The sequence below is a fragment of the Mytilus californianus genome, unplaced genomic scaffold, assembly GCF_021869535.1.
Source record: "Mytilus californianus isolate M0D057914Y unplaced genomic scaffold, xbMytCali1.0.p SCAF_3, whole genome shotgun sequence".
NCBI lineage: Eukaryota > Metazoa > Mollusca > Bivalvia > Mytilida > Mytilidae > Mytilus > Mytilus californianus.
In genome coordinates, this window is record NW_026262679.1 from 11,762,162 (window position 1) to 11,784,317 (window position 22,156).

General features: G+C 31.1%; 1 protein-coding gene across 1 annotated transcript; it reads right to left on the reverse strand.

Annotated features, from left to right (window-relative positions):
- Positions 1–10,318: 10,318 nt before the first annotated feature.
- On the reverse strand, positions 10,319–20,167 carry LOC127732954 (toll-like receptor 4). Its single transcript, XM_052242181.1, has 2 exons — positions 20,030–20,167; positions 10,319–13,032 (listed from the first exon to the last, which is right to left on the reverse strand). Exon 2 carries the CDS (start codon positions 12,997–12,999, stop codon positions 10,438–10,440), a length of 2,562 nt encoding a protein of 853 aa, XP_052098141.1. The 5' UTR covers positions 13,000–13,032; positions 20,030–20,167; the 3' UTR covers positions 10,319–10,437.
- Positions 20,168–22,156: the final 1,989 nt, after the last annotated feature.

The following is a 22,156-nucleotide window of genomic DNA, read 5'->3' on the forward strand; positions in this document are numbered from 1 at the left end:
AGCGTATCAGAAACAAAAACATTTAGACAAAAATCATTTTAATGAATTGTAGGAAATAACGAAATGATAGAAGAACCATGGGTTTTAGTCAAAAAAGCAAAAAACAACTGTACCTTTAAGGATGTTGATATCAAATTCTTTTAATATAAGTAATTACTAACTTTACTGCAGAATCGCGCGGCGAATTTTTGTTCTTCTTTTCTTCATTTTATGAGACATTTTGATACGACAGACAACATTTTTATAGAATTTTAATACAACACATTTTCCTTGGTAACAAGAAAAGAAATCTGATAACAACACAGATCATGTGTCACGCCTCGTTTAAAAGTATCTGATAATCAGTTCTATGTTATATTCTGATATCTTATATGTCAACCAATGAAATTTGTGTTTCCAAACTTTTAAGTTGTATATCAACAAGAAGAAACCAGAAAATCATGAAAAGACACTGATATTCCTTTTTTTATTCCGATCAAGTTATCAGTGTCTTTCTAAAAGATTTGACCGCCTCGGTGGTCTCGTGGTAGTCGTGTTCGCCTCGATTGCCGGAGGTCGTGGGTTCAAACCCCAGACGGGTCAAACCAAAGACTTTAAAATTGGTATTTGCTGCTTCTCCGCTTAGCACGCGGCATTAAGGAGTAAAACATTGACTGGTTCGCTCGGAATCAAAATAATGTGTCCGGGTAGGGTGACATGTTTTCCTGTTGAAGTTTCATTGAGAACAAGTACGCGAAAAATCAGGCTCAGCGTATCCGTCTATTACAAAGCAGGGTTTCTATTCATATCACATTATCAATGTCTCGTCCTCAATTTGCATTTATGCATTTAATTTGCCACTGGACGTTAAACAGCCATTCATTCATCTATCTAACAGATTTGAATGAATGAGTCGAAGCAGAACTGGTTGAATAAGATTGTGCAGCATTAATCCTACATGAGTAGTAAAATATGGATATTGTAATGAAGAAAGCACTCGTAACATGTGTAAGAGGGTATTTTTGTGTGATTTTGATAAAAAAAAAACACTCATGTGTGTATACATATGAAAGATAAAAGTACAAATCTTCAAAACGAAATTTCATTACATTAATCTCATGAAAAAGAGTCTTCAGTAATTGATCATCGTTTGTCTTTTGCTCGTTTATCATTTTTTTACATTGGCATTGTCAGTTCGTTTTCGACTTATCAGTTTGATTATCCCTTTGAAGTCTTCTGTCTCTGTCTTGCTAAACATCAAGGTGAAATTATTTAGGCATATTCAGATTATTATGGATTGGGAACTTTGACGTCTTTATAGTACCTTAGAAAAATAAACTATTATATAAAATATCATACCGTAAAAGTTGTGTATTTGGCAAAACTTTTAGGAATGTTGGGTCCTCAATGCTCTTCAACTTCGTACTTTATTTGGTCATTTAATTTTTTTTTCTTATTCGAGCATCGCTGATAAGTTTTTTGTAGACCAAACGCGCGTCTGGTGTACAAAATTTTAATCCTGGTATCTATGATGAGTGTATTTACATTCATAATTGTCAAAATATAAAAACAAAAACTGTAAACCTTTCATATACTATCTTTTTGGTTGTTTTATTTTATAGTTAAGATTCATAGAACATCAGTTTCCTTTAAAAATCGTTTTGAAAGGATAGGCAATTGAACATCTTGCTGAATACCATGAACCAAAAAAGGAAAATTTGCTTCATATACTTTAAAATATTGAACTACATTAAAATGCAATTTGGACTTTATTGAGCAATTATCCTGATATTTTCTAGCCTGAGAATGTCGACCTGTCATAGTCAGAAGTCCAAAGTGTCCCCTCTTTGAATCATAGTCTTTATGGGTTCTTATTTGGCAAAACCTTTCTGATTTTTGGTTCTCAATGCTTTTCAGCTTCGTACTTTATTTGGCCTTTTAACTGTTTGTATTCAAGCGTCACTGATGAGTCTTTCACAGATGAAACGCGCGTCTGCCGTACAAAATTATATGCTTGATATCTTTGGAGGATTTTTTTTTTTAATTAGAAAACTTTAATAGCTTGAACATCATTTCCAAGGCTAAAGTGCAATATTATATATAAGAGCGAAAAATAAGACGATAAAACGTACAAATTATTAAATGCAGAAATGAAATAAAATGCGTAAGGAGTAATTGTGGAGTTTTGTAGTATTAATCGTGTTTATGTAATTTTGTTTTCAGTGATTTGGAAGTTTACTACAAGTTGTGTATGTGTTCTACCAAAACATGGGTCGCCTTTGTTATGAGACAACATTAGTACTTGAAGCATAGTTTGTAAAAAAAACTTTTGGAATGGATTCGTCAGTGGCAACAAAGACCCCAGTATGGTATTTGTATGCGTTACCTATATTTGTGACTACGTGATTAAACACCAACGTGTGATACTTACTTTGAAAAAGTTCTTTTATGGACATGTGAACATTAAACGGAACAGTCGGTGGAGTACTACCATCTGATTCCATTAACGTTTCCGCCATCTTCCCTAAAAATTCATATGAAGCAAAATGAATATTACGAACATGAATTAAATAATTTCATTATTTTTTGGAAACTTTAAATGTACGCTTTGATAGTGGCAGACTATTGTTATTCCTTAAAATGACCGGAAGAAACATTTAGCAATCCAATTGTCTGGTTTTTGTTAATAAATTGATTTAGAACAAAAAATTATGCTAAGCACACAAATTCTACATATCACAACAGCCCAAGTTATTTTGAAAACTTAAAATATGAAAGTTTGAAAATGTTTATACCATTATATGGCAGGAGGAATATACCACAATCGAATGTATTGATATTTTTTTTTTATCATTGACCCTTTTTCAAATTTGATCAAATTTCATTTAACAATTTCTTCGAACAGGTCACACAGAGGATCCGATCAGCTGTCATAAATTAATGTAAACTTCTATGAACAATGATGAAAGGGCTAAATATGACTATTGTTTTTAGGCGCTATTTGAGTAAACTGTCGGTAATATCCGGTGGAACAGCGTAAGAAATATTCTATGATAAGTTTCATACTATTCGGTATGGGTTTTGCTTATTGCTGAAGGCCTATGGTTACCTGTTATTGTTCACATCTTTGTCCTTTTGTCATCTTAATGGGTTGTTGTCTCGTAGGCAATCACACCACATTTTTTTTATTTTATATTGACGGCCGAACATCTAAACTATCACCAGGCTGTCGTTGCGCATTGATTGATATAAAAAAACATAAAGCAATCCACATCTTTTTCTTGCCAACAGAGGCGGATTTCTCTTGGTAAACGTTTAACATGGGTAACGAAGACTTTCCTTCAAAAAAGAGTGCATGAACAAGAATAACATCATTTTGCTGATCATTACCCAGATGAACATAAGGAAAAGAAAACAACAGAATATAATTTTATAACGTCGAAGAATTGAAATCGACATTGTATAGCTGTATAGCTGTTTTAATGGTCATAATTTTTTATATTTTTATACTTATGTTATGATGTATGATATTGTTTTTTTATCATATATTTAGTACTAAATATAGCAATTTTGTATATCTAATAAATGCTCTTTTAATTCTGTATATCTAATAAAGGCTCTTTTCTCCAGTCTGTATCATCTACCCTGTATCGTATACCCCATATCGCATTGCTAAACCCGTATCGCATACTCCGTATCGCATAGCTAAACCCGTATCGCATACCATGCACGTATCGAACGTAGGGCGTGACGTCATCTGTGTTTCCTGGCATGATACAACATGTAACGAAATTTAATCAGAATTTCAAAACAATACTTGCAAGAGAAAATGGAAAATGATCAAAATACCAATTCTCTCTTCACTAGTATGTTGTGTATAAGTACATACATGTACGGTACGGATTTTGCCATGTATTATTCTGTATATATTGGTATTTGACACTATAATAAAATATTAAGTCTGTCTGTCTCGCTTGTCTGTAACAATAAACCATCTAATTAGAATTAAATCCTTTACTTGCTCCCGTTCTGGTATGTCTCGCATCAATGATACCTTGTAAATAAATCAATATATAAATACTTATAATATGCGATATAGATAGAAGAACGGTATGATTTTATATCAGCAGGTTTCATTATCAACCGTTTTTTTCAGTAGCTGTCAGCATTCTATGATATTCTATTATGAAATATTGTTTGCTTGTACTTTTGTATTCTATAAAGCCGGAATTAAAAGAGTTTAAATAAGTGTTTTTACTGTACCGATAGTATTGTTTCGTTTTTATAAACCTGATCGAAAATATAAAGGGAGGATTGACTAGTTTTTTCTGAAGTCAGTAATCTCGTCAATATGTGTCTTCTTTATATTAAAGAGTAGTTGTTGGTTTTTTTTATTTTTTATTTTTGTCATGTAGGGAAATTTGTTATTTATAGCAGACCTTTTAATCTTAATTTCATTCACAACTTGTCACGTTTTCAGGACAATTCAGAGCTTAATTGAAATATTGTATAGACAATTGTCTTGTTTGGAAGCAGCATGTTGTACTCTAGATGTTTGGTTTTTTTGTTGGTGTCATTAAGTTGCTGTCTATTGAAGTATATGATATTGTATTCTTATGTAGCATCAAACTGTCTTGAATATAGTTTTATAAATATTGTATTCATAGAAACTGTTACAAATAAATGTTCGGTAAACGTGAATGAAACAGCAACTATGTTACACAAATTAACTTGAAACAGATGTCAAGATGTCATTTTACGATCTTCTACGATGGACAACACAAATTTACATGATCAATTAAATTTGATCTCCAATAAAAGTGTTGAACACTTTCTACAGTCAACAATAACCAAAAACGAATATTTGAACGATGTATACATAAAGTCATCATAATTGTCGGATTTTCAGTAGACCAACAGATTTTTCTCTAAAAAAGTTTCGTGAAACTGGCGACAATATTCTTGTTTTTAGCACAGCACTGGAATTTGTGTCATAAGTTTGCGAAAAATATGATATGAGATTTTCTTTTTAGGTTTAATACATGTATACATGGTGAGTGTAAAGCCGTCTCAATATCTGATACAAACCGCTAAGAGTTTGACAATGATACATGTTATTATATCAATTATACTAGTACCTATATTATTATATGTACCAATAGCAGCTTTCTCATTCTCTAGTTAAGTGTTTTCAAAGTCGTTGTGCATTATATTATGCTCAAGATCATCACTAGTGTTTGCTTTCGTATGTGCCCGTTTCAGTATGGATTTCAAGACTAAAGTTTCCCTTTTGTTTGCCTGGGTTTTTCTAGTTAATTTTTCGATGTCACATTGAAGTTGTGATATTGTCTCACTCTGAGTCGCAACACGGTTTGTCCATTCTTCTATTTGTCTGGTTTGAATAGTAAGCATATTTTCCAATCTTGAAACTCGATCATCACCTTCACAGCGACTAAGGCAAAGCAAAGAATGAAAACACACTAAAAAGGACAACAACTTTGTCCCCATTTTGTTATTTAGAGCACAATAATAGTATATGTACTTGTTACCTTGAATGCTTATCTTGTCACTCAAATAACCTTCCTACACTAATACAATCGTTTCAAATATGTCTACGTATAATTTATTTGGATCAGATTTCCATTGAATATTCTTTGAAATTGCTTTGCCGCGTTAACTTATTCCCTGTTTATTCACCATCGACGATTATTTCATTGGTGCAGAATACTATTGCAAACTAAAACATGTAATTTGAAGTGGAAATAGCTTGCTTTCTAGAAACTCGATATTTGAAAACTGATATATCACAACGAATCAATGACGATACATATTATAGTTTGAATATAGTTTAAAAAATATCATTGATATGGCATGGCGCTATAGGTATCACAGAGGCTTTAAAGATTATGTATTTCATCTATTTTTGCATATAGTTGATACAATGCAAGTATATTTATAACAAATAGAAACATCATAATCATTTTTACTTAAATTAGTATCATTACACTCTTCATTGATATCAGGATTAAAAACGTGTACGCCAGACGAGCGTTTCGTCTTCAAAAGATTCAAAAGTAACGCTCGAATCAAAAAGGTTAATAAGGCCAAATAAAGGTCGAAGTCGAAGAGCATCGAGGATCAAATATTCTGAGAGGTTTTACCAAATACTCATAAGGTAATATATTCCTGGGTTAGAAAATCCATATAGATATTTGTCTATTCATTATTGTTTCCAAGGTTATAATAGGCAAATAAGAAAAATAATTTCTTAAAATTGTGATGCATGGACAACAACTAAAGTAAAAAAATCAAGATATTTGGTGAAAAATACTGGAATTGGTGAACAAACATCATTTAAAGACTGATGATTTCTGTTATTTAACTTATTAGTATATCTTATCTTGCTGATACTTTTGCTATTTAAAGTATCAACTATAGTTTTCGCCAAAAAACAAAAATGTGTTATATTTTACTTTGAAGGGCAAAAACTCCTAAAAAAAAGTGGACTGATGATTTTGGCCAGTTGATGTTTTCGTTATTCAGTCTTGCTTATACTTTGTGCAGTTTAAAGTTTATTAGGTCTTTCCACTTTTCCGTGGAAAGACCTTTTACTTTTGTTATGATTATTTGTTTTTTCTTCCGCCTAATTTTTTTCTTCCGCTGTATTGTTAATTCAAAATATGTCGCTTAGATTTTTGGTATATGATATCGAACAGTTTATACGCTTTTGAAACTGACACCGCTTAAAAAACGAATATTTTATTTTGTAAGAGTTATCTCCCCGAACACTGTTTTTCTTGTGTGTACTACTCCTTCGCAACCGTAAAAGATTATGACAAATTTATTTTACCAAATTGCTTGTTATATCATCAGGATGTTTTGATTAATTTTGACCGAAGCGGTATAGAGATTCCATATGAGAGTTATTTCCCCTTATGCATTTGATATAAGTGATATGAATTTGTAATTGGTAAACCATGAGTGATAGAGAACTAGGGTATTTTGATTTGAGGTCCTTGGACCAAAAAAAAAAGAAAATAAGGTCAAGGTCATATACTAAATTTAGATTTTGGCTTATTTTCACTTCTTTTCAAAAATTGTATATGATATCGACAAATTATTTTTACTAAATTGTAAGTTGCGACATGTCGTAACATGTAAATTTTGTTTGGAAGGGTATATTGACTTAAAATTTAAGTTTTCTCCCTCTATATGTTTAAAATTATATATATGGTGGTATTACTCATTAACCAAATATAATAAAGACATAGGGTCTTTTGATTTGAGGTCCTTGGTTTTTTACCTTGGTCGAAGTTGAATTTTACGTTCTAGATTTTGACCTTTGCTTAAACTTCATATTAATACATGATAAAGCCATGGGACTTTTTACATTAGGTTGCAATCCATATGACCTTGAAAATTGCAACCGGAAATGACCTTGTGTAAACCGGAAGTAGCTATTTTTTGTACTTATTTAATGTAAAAGTATATAGAACCATATATATTTGGAATCAGTGTCAAAAAAACTATAAAATAATTCTGAAAGTGACATTTTTCAGACCGGAAGTAACAAATTATATTCCTTTTATCAAAGAAAAGTGTATAGAAACCGTATATTTTTAAAATCAGCATACCATAAGCTATCATTTGACACTGGAAATGACATTTTAAACTGGATTTTAATATATTAGTATCGTTTCGGGTGGAAAGACCTTCAATTGTTCTCTGAACAATTGGTTTTTAATTTCTATTCTTTATAGTTTTTAAGACCCAAAAATACAAAACAATGGTAAAAATCATCATTAAAGGACGACAACTCTTTTAATTTCGATTATTTATCATATTTGTCTGTCTTTTAAGCCCTATAAGTATTTGACTTGATATTTTGACCGTGTAGATTTATTGAAAAATCTGATATTGTAGATTATATTTGATTATAAAGTGCCGCTCTATCTTTTATAATTTTCAAGATAAAAGCAAAAAATGCAAAAATGGTAAAAAATATTCCTTTAAGGGCAATTACTCCTATAAGGACTGAATTTTTCGACCTTTGTATATTTGTATTTATTTGCATTTAATATCTTGTATCGCTGGAAATTTCCACTATAAAAAATTCTCTATTACAGTTTCCAAGATGATAGACAAGAACGCACTTAATTGGTAACAGTGTATTTGAGGATTGGCTGAGTAGTTTCAAAGGACATATTTTTTGGAAAGGTTAACGGACAACAGACCACATACGACAAGTGATGGCAAACAGTTAACACTGTACCTTAGGGTGAGATAACCTTAAAGGGAAATTAAAACACCATGATAACTTTACAAATGTGAGACTATTCAAATTCAGAAATATATTCTTTCGACCAACAATACTTGCAATTTTTTCCGGAACAAATGAAACTCATCATGTTGAGTAAAATGTCATTTATTCAGAAATTAATTTAAAATGCAACTTACATCTAAACAATTATAATAGTACTGCAGTAATAAATATATCTACCCAATCCATGCTACCCAGGTTAGTTTTCTCTTTTTTTTTACCATTATTATTATTTTTAAGTTTGTCAAATGATTCAAAATATCAGCTAAATGTACTTGTCTCAATTTTGCTGATGTACTATGGACTTACTTTCTATGATGATTTACATAGAATCATGTGCAAAACAGTGTAGACGAGACCATTGATTGGCGCGCTAAAATATCCCATTGACTGGGTCAGATTAGGTGAACGTTCGTCTGTAACGCCCACAACTCACGACGTATTTATTATAAACATTTAAACTGTGGGGTTGCCAAAGGGTCTCAGTGCCTAAATAAAATAATTCGAAAAACTAATCAGGAATAACCTTTGTGTTTTGATTTATATTGAATACTTAAACGTTCTTTACTTGTGGTTTTGTTATGTTTTGATAATCAATTTTTATGATATCGCACGTTCTTTCAGCAAAAAAGGATTTAACTGGCTTTAAAGGTTACAATGGATGTGTTGATTATTATCTTTTTTTCGGACGTCAAAGCGATTTAACAATTGCGGTTGTCCAATTATGTCATCTTTTAACTTTTATCTGATCAAAATTTTATTTTAGAACGCATGCATGATCAACTTTAAAAAGTGTGTAAACACAAAACATATAGACAAAATATACTTCTTTCCTGTCTTTTTCGTACTTGCAAGTTATTAGACAGTAAAAAGGCTATTTGGATCAAGCCTTTATGTTTTTGAATAGGTAAAATGTATAGTTTGGTAACTACTATACTTGTGAAAAACCCTTGGCAACAGAAACATATTCAGCTTTTTTTTTAATCGACCCAATTTACATAGTAATGGACGACTTTGTACATTTTATGATCGCAAATAAATATGTATATAATAAACTGTGCACTGTTGTTCGTATATATACTGAGACCCTTTGACAACCCCACAGTTTAAATGTTTATAATAAATACGTCGTGAGTTGTGGGCGTTACAGACGAACGTTCACCTAATCTGACCCAGTCAATGGGATATTTTAGCGCGCCAATCAATGATCTCGTCTACACTGTTTTGCACATGATTCTATGTAGCTTTTGCCAATAAACACTTTACAAAAAAAATAATATACTGCATAAATGACAATGAGTTTAATAAGCAAAGGTGGGGTTGAAAAAGTGCCCCACCCCAACATAATAAACATTATAAAATGTACAAAAAATAGAAATGAGTTGAAAAAATTAACTCACCAAAATATACAAAGTATATAAACTCTTTTTTACACTATGAATATAATCGTTAAATTACATTGATTTTTAAAGTAAAATAAACGTCCTATATATAATAATACTAAAAAGGGAGGGAAATTGGTGGGTTTTCAGTTAAAATTCAAAAACGATCTTTTCTCTCTCTCAGGACAAAGGCGAATGACCGCATGTCCGAGCACATGTAGAAATATGATATTAATTACTAATCTCAAGAACTGACCAATCAGATAATATAATTAGATGATCATGCATGGAACATGCAGTCCTTGACCTCACGTTGATATACTTAAACAAAGAAATTCCTTCTTACACACATGGCATTTATGAAACTAAAAATTATCGGAAATTCCAGCCAAAAAATCTTTTATTTGTAATAAATGTTATTCTTTGAAAGAAAAGAAGCATCTTGTGATATGGAGAAGCATCTTGTGATATGGGGTTCTCAATTTACCATTTGAATCAGAAGAATGAACATCTCTTTCAACTCAAGGCGTTCTATCAGTGTACAAATTATTTTTAATTGTTTTTTTTTACTTTTTTATGGAAAAAACATTCAAATTGGGAAAGTCGGTCATCCGAGAAAAAAGAGTTAAACCATAAGAATATAAAAATTATCTTAATTAAGTGGCAGTATCATAATCTTTATTGTGCTCCAAACCAAGTGTGTTTCTGAGTGATCAGAACTTATAAAAAGGTGTAAAGTTGAAGGCGAAAACAAAATCATTCTTCTTTAATAAATTCTGCACACTTATTCCAAAAGACGTTTAAATTTGAATATGTCGTATGTTTAGGGTATTCTAAGTAAGTGTAAGCATGGATAATATGACGCAGGTCAACTGGCAGAGATTTTCTCGGGATATCGTCAATCATAACCGCCATGACCACCTTTCGTTCACTATTCATTTCTTCCATTAACGCAATGTTTAACTCATACTGACACCATTCACTTCCAAGGAAATTATTGGAAACAAAAAGAATAGTTCTCCTGCTACTATGAATCGACTTTGAAATATTTTGTGCAATGTATTCTCCTGGTTGAAAGTCTCTTTCATGGATGCAGGCTCGTAAACCTCGTTTTGATTCAAGCTCTTCCATTGTACTATGCCTAGCTATTTCATAATCGTCAGAAGAATATGAGATAAAAACATCGTACTCAAACATTTGTTCATAGCCCTGGTCCGTCATCGTATATGCTGCTTTGAATTTTCGTTTATAGTACCAGTATCGGATTCTCCACCGGTACCGATATACCATCGTCACTACGATAACTATCAAACTACAAACAATCAACACACTGACGCTTGCAATCAGAACCGTTTCTGACCTACATTGTAACTGTAAATGTTTTACAATGAATGGTAGCTCTTGTAAGGTTGTAACACTTCCATTTCCAAAGGAGCATATGTAATTATTCATATTAAGTAAGATTACATTTGTTTTCGCCATCCATCGCAAAAATTGAAGGGTTTCACATGTACATAACATCATGTTCTCACTAAGATCTATCTTAATCTCCCTTGACGACGCAATTGTATCCAATTCGTGCATGTTATTTTCCCACAATTTTTGTATTCGATTGTGTGAAAAGTTTAAAAATTCAAGATGTTTTGTATGTTCGATGGAAACATTGAAAGTTTGTAGAAGGTTATGACTAATATCAAATGTTTTTATCTTGATCATTGATTTGAGCAAGTGTTGTTGAATACATTTGATGTTATTACTTTTCAGACTTAAGTCCGTCAACGAAACCAGGGGAATAAACCTATCAGACAAGTCACAACCAAGGTTTCCAATACGGTTTGACGATAGATCAAACAATTCTAGATGGCTGCAGTTAGAAAAAGATGATTTCTCTATGTAAGATATTCTACTGTAAGAAATATTTAAATACTTAAGATGGGGACGACTGGAACAAAAGAATCCAGGCATTACATTGTCTATTGTATTGTTGTTCAGGGATAAATCTAAATAAGTTAGATTCGGATAAAAGTCGTGTTTCTCGCCAAAATCTAGTTTGTCTATTGAGTTTGTTAAAACCATCGTTTTTAAACTGTAGACTCGTTTACCCTCATAATTATTATTTCGTGGATTGCGTGTTACTCTGGCATGTGTACGCACAAAAGCACAATTATTTTGTCTCTTAGCAGATAAACTTTCTAATTGCTTGTTATTTTGAAGAATATTTACATTGATATTGAAAGAGTTTATACAATTGTCGTCAATATTCATATATGTAAGTGAAGTCGGGAAGTTGTCACATGGTAGCACGTATGCATTTGGCAAAAAAAGAGCATTTGCTTCCAGATTTAAAATTCTTAATGAATGCAAAGCTGTGAGATCACAGAAGTGGTAACCACAGATGAATTCCTGTCTCTTGTGATTTGAGATACCGTTTATCATTAGACTCGACAGATCATATGCTCTAGAAACAGACTTCGTTATATTGTATATTATTTGAACTCCTGATGGGTGTGGTAAATTTGCACCATAAATAGAAAAATCACGCAACCTAGATTGAGCAGATACAAAATCGTCATTAATGAATTTCACAAAAAATGGACTTTCTATGAAAAGTTCTTTAAGAAAAGGAAAATAGTCGAACATTTTTTTGTTGAGTACATCATGGTAACATACAAATCCATTGATAACGTGAAGTGATGTGGTATTGAAAATAACCATTGAAGCTGCATTACTTTCCAATTTCAACAAGGCTGAATCAATTTCTAGTTTTTCAACTGAATGAAGTTTGTCTATTTTACCGAATGGCTGAGTACGAAAAAGAAGTGCACAAATAACAGGTGTGAAACTTATAGAATTTGGCAACATAAATGTAAAACTGAAATATCTTAGTTTTCTTAAATTTGCGATTAAATCGTCCAATATCAGAGTTCTATCTTGTTTATGAAGCATTGAATTTCGAATGATAAGTTCTGTAAGATTTTGCAGTCCACTGAAAATTTGAACGGCTATTTCTTCTAATGGGTTGTTCGACAAATCTATTCTCTGTAATACTGACATTCCGTTAAAGACCGAAGAATTCGACATTTCAACGATAGCATTATTTGAAAGATCCAAAGATGTCGTAAACTTAGGAATCGATGGAATATAAGTTAAGTTTCTGCCTGCACAGTCAACAAACACTTCTTTTTCCTTCTTTATTACTTTGCATTCCGATCTGAAATGTTCTGTATTATTGATCTTCTCGGTAAAAACATCTAAAGTTAATACATTGAATCCAGTTACCATTTCCAGGTTAAAGATTAGAATGCAGAATAACATCATATCTTAATTTATTTTTCACTTTTGAAGATATGTCTGAAAATAAAGAGTGTCAGTTGATTAAATAATATGTGGTTCATATAAACTATATTTCTCACATTCCATTTTTATCTAATAAACATCTACTGTGACTTGACTAAGTGTATCACTCTTAATATTGCCACCCAGTAAAAACATAAGACCCAATTTTTGCTTGTTCCATGAAATTAAACTTGAAATTTTACCAAACAACAATATGAGAGTCACAGTCAAGTCATTATTGGTCATTGTGCAAGGACAAGGCAAACGCCTTCTTGTAATCCTATTAGAGTTGATCAACTGTATTTATCTTCATGACTGCAGGACTTTATTTACCTAATAAAAATTGTAAAGTTTAATGATATGTATGATAATCATATTTGAATTGCTTTACAATTGTAAAGTTTAAGTATTAACGTTCGTTAGCATACATGTTGTACCGTAGTTATTATTCAAACTTCGAACAAAGACTATTTAATTTCCTTCTCTTAAAAAAGGCGGTAGTTGATCTCTATTTCAGACTAGCCGAACATATTTTAAAGTTTAATGTATTATATTTCAATTAAAATTTTAGGCTTTAGTCCCATGCGAGCTCAAAGATATTTTCATTAAAAAAAAATAATACAAAAGTTAAATCTATGGGTTTTATAGTAATTCGAATATGACTATATATCTTTTATATACAGTATCACATGTTATTTGGCTAAAAACAAACAAAAACAAAAACAATTTCAAATTTAATAGAATTGTAAGTATGCTTGTGTCTTACATTTGTATTACTAACATTAATAACTATAACAAGTTTGAGCTTTCTAAAAAGCGTCGCTCTATCCTAATTTAAGGTAATATGTGTGCATGTGGTTGTTGAATTAGTATTCTGGAGGTGTGCCTCTCTGCAGGTGTGCCTAGATTGGCAGAAGTTATAAAATACAGATAATGCATTTTTGTAAACATTGTATAGGAACATTGTTTAGCAAAACAAATCGTGCATATTGCAGATTAACAAAGCAAATAAACACGTATCAATAATTGATATTTCAATATTGAATTTCAGTGTGCAATATATGCATAATAAAACGAACATGAATTAATGACAGTTGATCGGAACTGAAATACACATAGTTAATTTTCCGGCATTTGATGTCTTATCCTGAGACGAGAAAAGTCTGTAATTCTTTATCTCATTTAAGCCAATAGCTGTTGCTGTATCTCAGCCGCATCATAAAGCAACCAATCAGAATCTATATGTGATTAGTAATTATTTCAAGATGGCGTGTATATCGACTGAAACTAATAGCTCCGCACCGTGATGCGCAGCAAATACAGTGTCTCTCGTATAAACAGATCCCTAAAAAATCTTACCTTTTCGACAATTTGATTCATTGAAACAATCTGCAGGATATTCAACCTGCAGTTGTTTCAGAATTGCTTGACCTTGAACAAAAGGAGATATAGGGTATGTATCAATGAAACAGTTTCCCAGCAACACAAAAGAAACAAAGAATCTAGAGGTCAATATACGGTCTTCTCTGTGGACAGTAATAGAAACAGTGAACTTCTTATTCACTTTGAAGCAAATGCAACCATTTTAGAGTAGGCTTAGATTTGATGTGTTTAATATTTTCTTTTGTATGTTATCGTTTATTTTGATGGAAAAAAATGAAAGCAAGATGTTGGATAAAGTGAACTTTTTTAAATGACTCCGTCAGAAATAACAAATTGATAAAATGTAAAAGAAACATGGACACGATTTTTGTCTGATATTAAAAAAGCGCATTGTTTAAGATAAAAAAAACATGAATCTTTTGAACAAAAATTTATATTTCGTAAATCTATACTGAGGCGAAGTATACGTAATTGGTGGTATATTGGATTTAGAATTGATAAGCTGCAACTTATTGCCGAAAAAAATAAATGTAGCATTTATACTTCTAGAAAAAAATTTTAAAAATTATGAAATTGGTCTATAACTGTATATAAAAAGTACGTAAAGAGGCGCGAATACTAATAAAAAAAATCACTTTAAATTGCCATTTCTGAAAATTTGCTAAATAATTATATGTTACAGCTGTTATTTTTGATATGAAAATAATAGGTAACCGAATTCGAAATCATTTCAGTTTCAGAGATGTATAAACTATTTGTCAGCGTGAAACCATCACTTTACGCTTATTTTGTCCTTTTGGTGCTAATTTTACACTACATATTAACGAAAAAATGTATCCGCTGATCCCATATAAAAAGAATTATTTCGCCGCTTTTTACCTACAAACTATGCATTTATAGATCTTGGTCCGTGTCAACGAACCTGTCTTAGGACTAGGACTTGTCTTAGGATGGTATTATGGCACGTCCTAGTCCTAAGTCAGGTTAACGAAAGTCTCCTAAGATAAGATATGTTCTAAATTTGGTTCTTCATTTGGTGTCTTACGATGGTCTTAGGATAGCCCTCAAACCATCATAAACAATGTCCTAATTCTAGGATATTTTCATTGACGTGGCCCCAGCTGTTTCACAAATTAATTATATAGATGTAACTTAATCTTTTTCGATATCCAGATGCAAGTCAACAAGTTCTAAATGCATACACCATTTTATAAAAATCAGAAAAACGGTAGTTACTTATCATTTGCCGAAAGATTACTAAAACTTTCAAGCGTAAGATTGTTAATCCTAATTGAGTTGGTTAATATAAGTCTATTCTTTTAATGATACTTGGCCTATCTTAAAAATGCTAATATGATGTCATTGGGTTACATGCAAACAAATCAAACATTTAAAACATATTTAGTTTAAATATTACACTGCATTTATTATTTAAGAAATGAATGCTTCTTTTTGTAATTTTATTGGGGTGTTAAAGTGTTGACCGAAGCAAGTTTTGTATAAAGCGCGGGAGCGTTTCATTCTAAAAATCTAAAAATGTGTGCACGATCAACACTTTTAAAACCCTATCAAATTACTAAAAGAAGCATTAATTTCTTATAATTACATTTTATGCTAGGTAATACTGGGCAATACTGGGTAATACTTGGTAATATGAAATACTGACCTGAATTTTAAATAGGATTCAGTGATTAATCGTAACTGCAATACATTAAAGATTATGATATTAATAATAAACTGCTTCGCTGAGCGCAGCTGGATACGCCCGCAGAGGTCCAACCCTGAACAGTTGGGGCAAAAATGGACACAATATTCAAGCTTGATACAGGTCTGAATTTGGATTGTAATTAAATATTTGACATATTATAGGTTTCTGAATAAATGTAGTCAAAGAACTTGAAATTGGTTATATGAATTGAATTTATATTCAATTAAAGATTTCTTGCTGTTGTGCAATACACTGTGCTGTTGCGCAATACTTAGTAAATCTGTTGTCAGACTATAAACAAATAAAGTTCAATTTCTTCTCAGTGTCATATTTGAAATTTATGAAAATCAATAGAGAGATTACATCAATAGCTATGAATATTTCACCAAAGTTTCATGCGAACTGCTTAAAGCATTTTTTGAGTTATTGTCCAAAAACTGGAAAATCCCCCCTTTTTTAATGAATAAAACCCCATAACTCAGAAATGTAAAATCTAAAATTTATTAAATTCTAAAGAGAGCTTATATCAACAAATATAAACAATTCACCAAAGTTTCATGAGAACTGCAGAAAGCATTTTTTAGTTATTGTCCGAAAACTGGAAAAATCCACCTTTTTTATGAATAAAACCCTGTAACTCGTAAAAGTAAAATCTAAAATCTATAAAAATCGAAAGGGAGCTCATGTCAATAGATATAAACAATTCACCAAAATGTCTTGCAAGTTGGTGAAAGCACTCTTGAGTTATTGTCGGAAAACTGGAAAATCACCCACTTTTTAATGAATAAAACCCCAAAACTCAGAAACGGTAAATCTGAAATTTATAAAAAACGAAAGGGAGCTCACGTCAATGGATATAAACAATTCACCAAAGTTTCATGCATATTATTTAAAGCGTTTTTTAGTTTTTTTTTGTTTTTTTTTTTTTAGCACTTGAATAAAGTTTTATTGCACTAAAGCTGTTAACAATGACCTTACCGCTACAGCTTTAACAGTAAGGTACCCCAATATTGTTAATATCTATAAGAACAGGGTTTCATATAGATAAGTAGTATTTTGTTATATTTTATATTAGTAATAGTACAATTAAATACAATGTTCAATAATAATATGACATACTAATCTGAAATTAATTATCTACTGTTTTTTTACAATTAAATACAATGTTCAATAATAATATGATACACTAATCCGAAATAAATTATCTACTGTCATCTCGTTTATCAATTTAAAGAGAATGAATACATTAGTAGATTTATATTTCTTTGGTTTGATACATAGTACGATTTGTAGATTGCAAATCCTATAATTGTCAGAATTATATTGAATCCGATATACTCGCTATCTGTTATTTTGTAGCCTATTACTATATCTTTTAAGTTGATTTTTTTTATTAAAGTTCATTTGAGATAAAATTTTATTTATAATTTTCCAAAATTCTTTTAGAAATTTACATTCAATAAAAAAGTGATGATACGTGTCTTTAAGTTGACAAAGTTGACAATATGGGCTAGATTCGATTTTCCATTTGTAGAGATTTTCTCCATTTGGGAGAATGCAGCTTATCAATTTCCATCTAAACATTTTAAGTTTATTCAGTTTTAAATGTTGGTGTATAAATTTAAACGTATATTTGGTAAAATTGTAATTGATTTCTAGTTCTTTTTTCCATTTATTCAGTATGCCGATGTTTGGAGAAATTTTTTGTGGAACGAGGTATTGATATGCCTTTTTGTTGCTTAAATTTTCAAATTCAATGTTTTCTTTGTTTATATTGATAAATAATCTGTTAAAATTTACATTTGATTTGATGGATTCTTTCGTGGCTAAAACTTTTAGCCATGAGGTTGGTATTGCTTTTTTGACTATCGAAATTTCTGAAATCCAATTTTTAGTGTTTTGCAGTTTTTTAAATAGTTTTTCGTGGGCAATTTTTCCTTTGTCGTCAATAATATCATTAAGATAAATGAAATCACTGTGTATCCAATTATGCATAATAAGCGGCTTGTTTTGAAATTTGATAAATTTATTACCCCAGATAACTTGCTTTCTTATCTCGACAAAGTTTTTCAGTTCTGTGTTTTTCGTTTCATGAATTAAAATCCAACTTTTTATTATATCTAAGTAAAAATCTGGAATATCCTTAGTTATATCTAGTTTTTTTAAGGTTTGGTTATTTAAGTTCATTCTAAAAATAAGGAAATTTTCCCCTCATTTGTTTAAAAGCTTTGGGATCAATGTCCAATTTTCTTGTTTTGCCTGTAGCAACCTAGAGACCCATCTTATCTTAAGAGAGGAGAAGTAGCTTCTTATGTCGATCATATTTAGCCCTCCCTGGTTGTAATCTGCTACCAATGTATATCTTTTGATTTTATCTTTTTTACCATCCCATATAAAACTAAAGATTTCTCTTTCTAGTTCAAGTATATTTGAGTTACTTAAAACTGTAACGTTCGCTAAAAAAGTAAATTGTGGTATAATGAGGGTTTTAACTATTAGAATTTTACCTAAAATTGTTAAGTTTCTTTTTTTCCACGATGTAATTAGATTTCGACTCTTTTCATATCTAGTATCCCAATTCAATTTTTCACAATCTTTTTTATTAATGCCGAAATATTCCTAACACTTTTACGGATTTATCCGTGAAATTTATTTCATCTACTTTATCTCTACAATGTTTGAGTTTACCAATCCAGATTCCTTCTGTTTTATTTTTATTTAGTTGTAGTCCGGAAAAAGTTCCAAAAATTTCGATTACATTTAATGCTGTTCGGATTTCTTCTTTCGATTTGAGGAATAGAGTTGTATCATCAGCAACTTGCGTGATTTTCAAGCTATGTGTTTTACTATCAATTTTTAATTCTATGCCTCTTATATTTTTGTTTTGCCTTAGTTGGTTGGCCATTATTTCTACTGACATTACAAAAAGTAGAGAAGAGCACAAGCGTTTTTTAGTTAATGTCCGACATGTTGACGACGGACGGACAGACGGACGGACGGACAACGGTATACCATAAAACGTCCCGTAAACGGGCGTATAAAAATAAAACATAGTATTTTAATTTATAAGATCACTTGTTTTAAATATATATAACTATTTAGAATTAACAAAGATATGCAAGGAAAATTAATTTTAAACAATGTTTTTCCTTGCTAAAAATGTTTACTAAGTAGTTAATCTATGTATATCACTGATTAATAAGTAATTATTCAGATTAGAACACAGATTTGTTTATATAACAATAATCAGCCTTTTCATTTCTATAAGTATTTATGACATGTCCCCTTAAGGTGTTTATTTAGCAATATGATTGTATAACAATTAAAATTTACAATTCACTTAAACACTTCCATATAATGCTTTTTTTCAAAGTTTGGATTATTGAAACAAAGCTTGTAAATTAAAAGATATCCTAAAATGTGCAAAACTTGTATTCTGCCGCTACATAGAATTATTGGAGAAAAGGAAGAAATTGAATGTTCAATCCTCTAGAAATGACTCTCAATGGTTATCTGTATAAAATGTATATATTTAGCTATAATACTATAAACTACAACAAGTCTTTACTATTCTGAGTAAAAATAAGCTAAAAAAATCATATTGCCCAGTATTACCCAGTATTACCCATTTATGGGGGTATTGCCCAGCCCGGGAAAAACCGGGTTTTCCCACCCGGGTTTTCCCGCCTGGGTAATACTTTGCCAACCCTGATATCCATATGTATAAATTCAACAAATTTAAACAGGTAAAATCTAGAAATGTGTATTGTTCGCTTTATATGTTCATCAAGAAGGGGACTGTCGAATATATAAAAGTATTTAAGACATGAATTTGATATGATTGTCTGCATTACATTTCAAAACCACAATGTTTATGACTAAAATATGTTAAATAAGTATTCTTTAGAAAAAGTCACATACCACAGATAATTATCAATATGAGGCTCGAATTATCCAAGTGGTGCTATATACCTCGTATATATAATCATAAGTTGACATAAAAGAATGTAAACCTGATGCAAGTGAAAAGTCCATAGGCTTTATTTAGGGTCAAATTAAATAAACAAGTACAACACATGACACATGTAAAGGAATATGATCGGTTTTTCAAATTATACTTCCGCATTTTCAGTGGAAAAAGTTACTATGTGATAACAAAAGAGTAACCTATTTATGACAAAACTGACAAATTTAATTGTTCCGTCGTTAACCATATTGATTAAAATTAATTTCGAAACCACAATTGTACATTGTTTCTAAATTATCTGTTTAAAATATAATAAGGAGATGTGGTATGATTGCCAATGAGACAAGTATCCACCAAAGTTCAAATGAAGTGAATGTAAGCAATTATAGGCAACCGTAAGGCCTTCAACAATGAGAAAAACCCATACCGTGTAGTAGGCTATAAAAAGCCCCGACATGAAAAATATGAAACAATTCAACTGTGAAAACTAACGGCCTAATTTATAACAAAACAATTTAGGAAATAACAAATATGACAGACATGAACAAACGACAACCAGTGAAATACCACCCTCTGGCTTGGGACAGGCACATAAAGAATGTGGCGGGTTAGACATGTTTGTTTTAGCGCTAATCCCTCCCCCCAACATGGGGCAGCGGTGTTACAGCACAACATAAGAAAAAACTGTAAAAATCAGTTGAAATTGGCTTACCTCAAATGATCAGTACGAGGCACAAAAAAATAGTCACAAAGCACCGAAATAAGAGTACTCACAGTTACTGAAAGCTAGTTCAAACCAATTAGAACTAATAAATAAATCTTGTTCTCCCAAACTAAAGTATCAATCATTACACATCCGAATGTTTAGTATAAAGACGTCATAAACAGTCTGAGAAATGCATGACCTTGTGCAATGCCAAAATATAAGTAAACAGTTACGTCAGGTTGTATAGGTTCATATATAGCAATGTATATTTAATTATGTTTTAATTTAAAAAAAAATAATGTTAATCAGTACCAATAAAAACAATATATAAAAATTTTACTGAGTTAAATTGATAACCTTTAAGAATAAGTTTATTCAGCAAAATGACAATGATCAACATAAATTAAAAAAGGACTACTAGCAGTTTCTGACATGCTAGTTCCAGACCTCGATAAAACTGATCGATAAAAAATTGAACATACCAATGATTCAATATAGGAACTCGTTAGTCGAAGTATAGTTGCCAATTTAAAAAATAGTCGAAAAGGCAAACAACCGAAATAAGTAAAGAATGAGCAATACGAACTCCACTAAAACCAGTGGTGAATTAAATGTTTTAGAAGGGTAAACTGATCTTGCTCTGTTAGTGAAAAGTTAAATCACAAAAATACTGAACTTCGAGAAAAATTCAAAACGGAAAGTCCCTTATCAAATGTCAAAATCAAAAGCACAAACACATCAAACGAATGGACAACAACTGTCATATTCCTGACTTGGTACAAGCATTTTCTTATGTAGAAAATGGTAGATTGAACCTGGTTTTATAGCGCTTAACCTCTCACTTGTATGACAGTCGCATCAAATTCCATTATATTGACAACGATGCGTGAATAAAACAAACAGACACAATAGGTAAAAATGTCAAAATAGGGGTACAGCAGTCAACATCGTGTCACAATCTTAATCACAACAAAAACAAACAAATATTTAACAAAGAAGCACAAAAAAACATATATCACATTTAACAACCTCGTTCATTGCTAACTTATTTTTGTATTTTATTCATGTATGCCAAATCAACCTATAAAGGATCGAGGGATTTTAAGCACTGGGACCGAATCGTAATTTTAACAATAACTCTGGCGTAGAATAGCGTGTTTGACGTAAGAACGTAAACGTCACACAGGTAGAGATATAAAATAATTTTGTCGTTAAAAGTATGCAAAAATTATAATAGAGCAATAACACAATGGCGGGATGTTTAAAGTACAGAGACACGTCATATGTATCAAAGAAACATAAAAAGTCACACGGACAAAGCACACAAGTAAAAATGAAAAATGATACAAACAACACAATGACGGGATGCATAAGT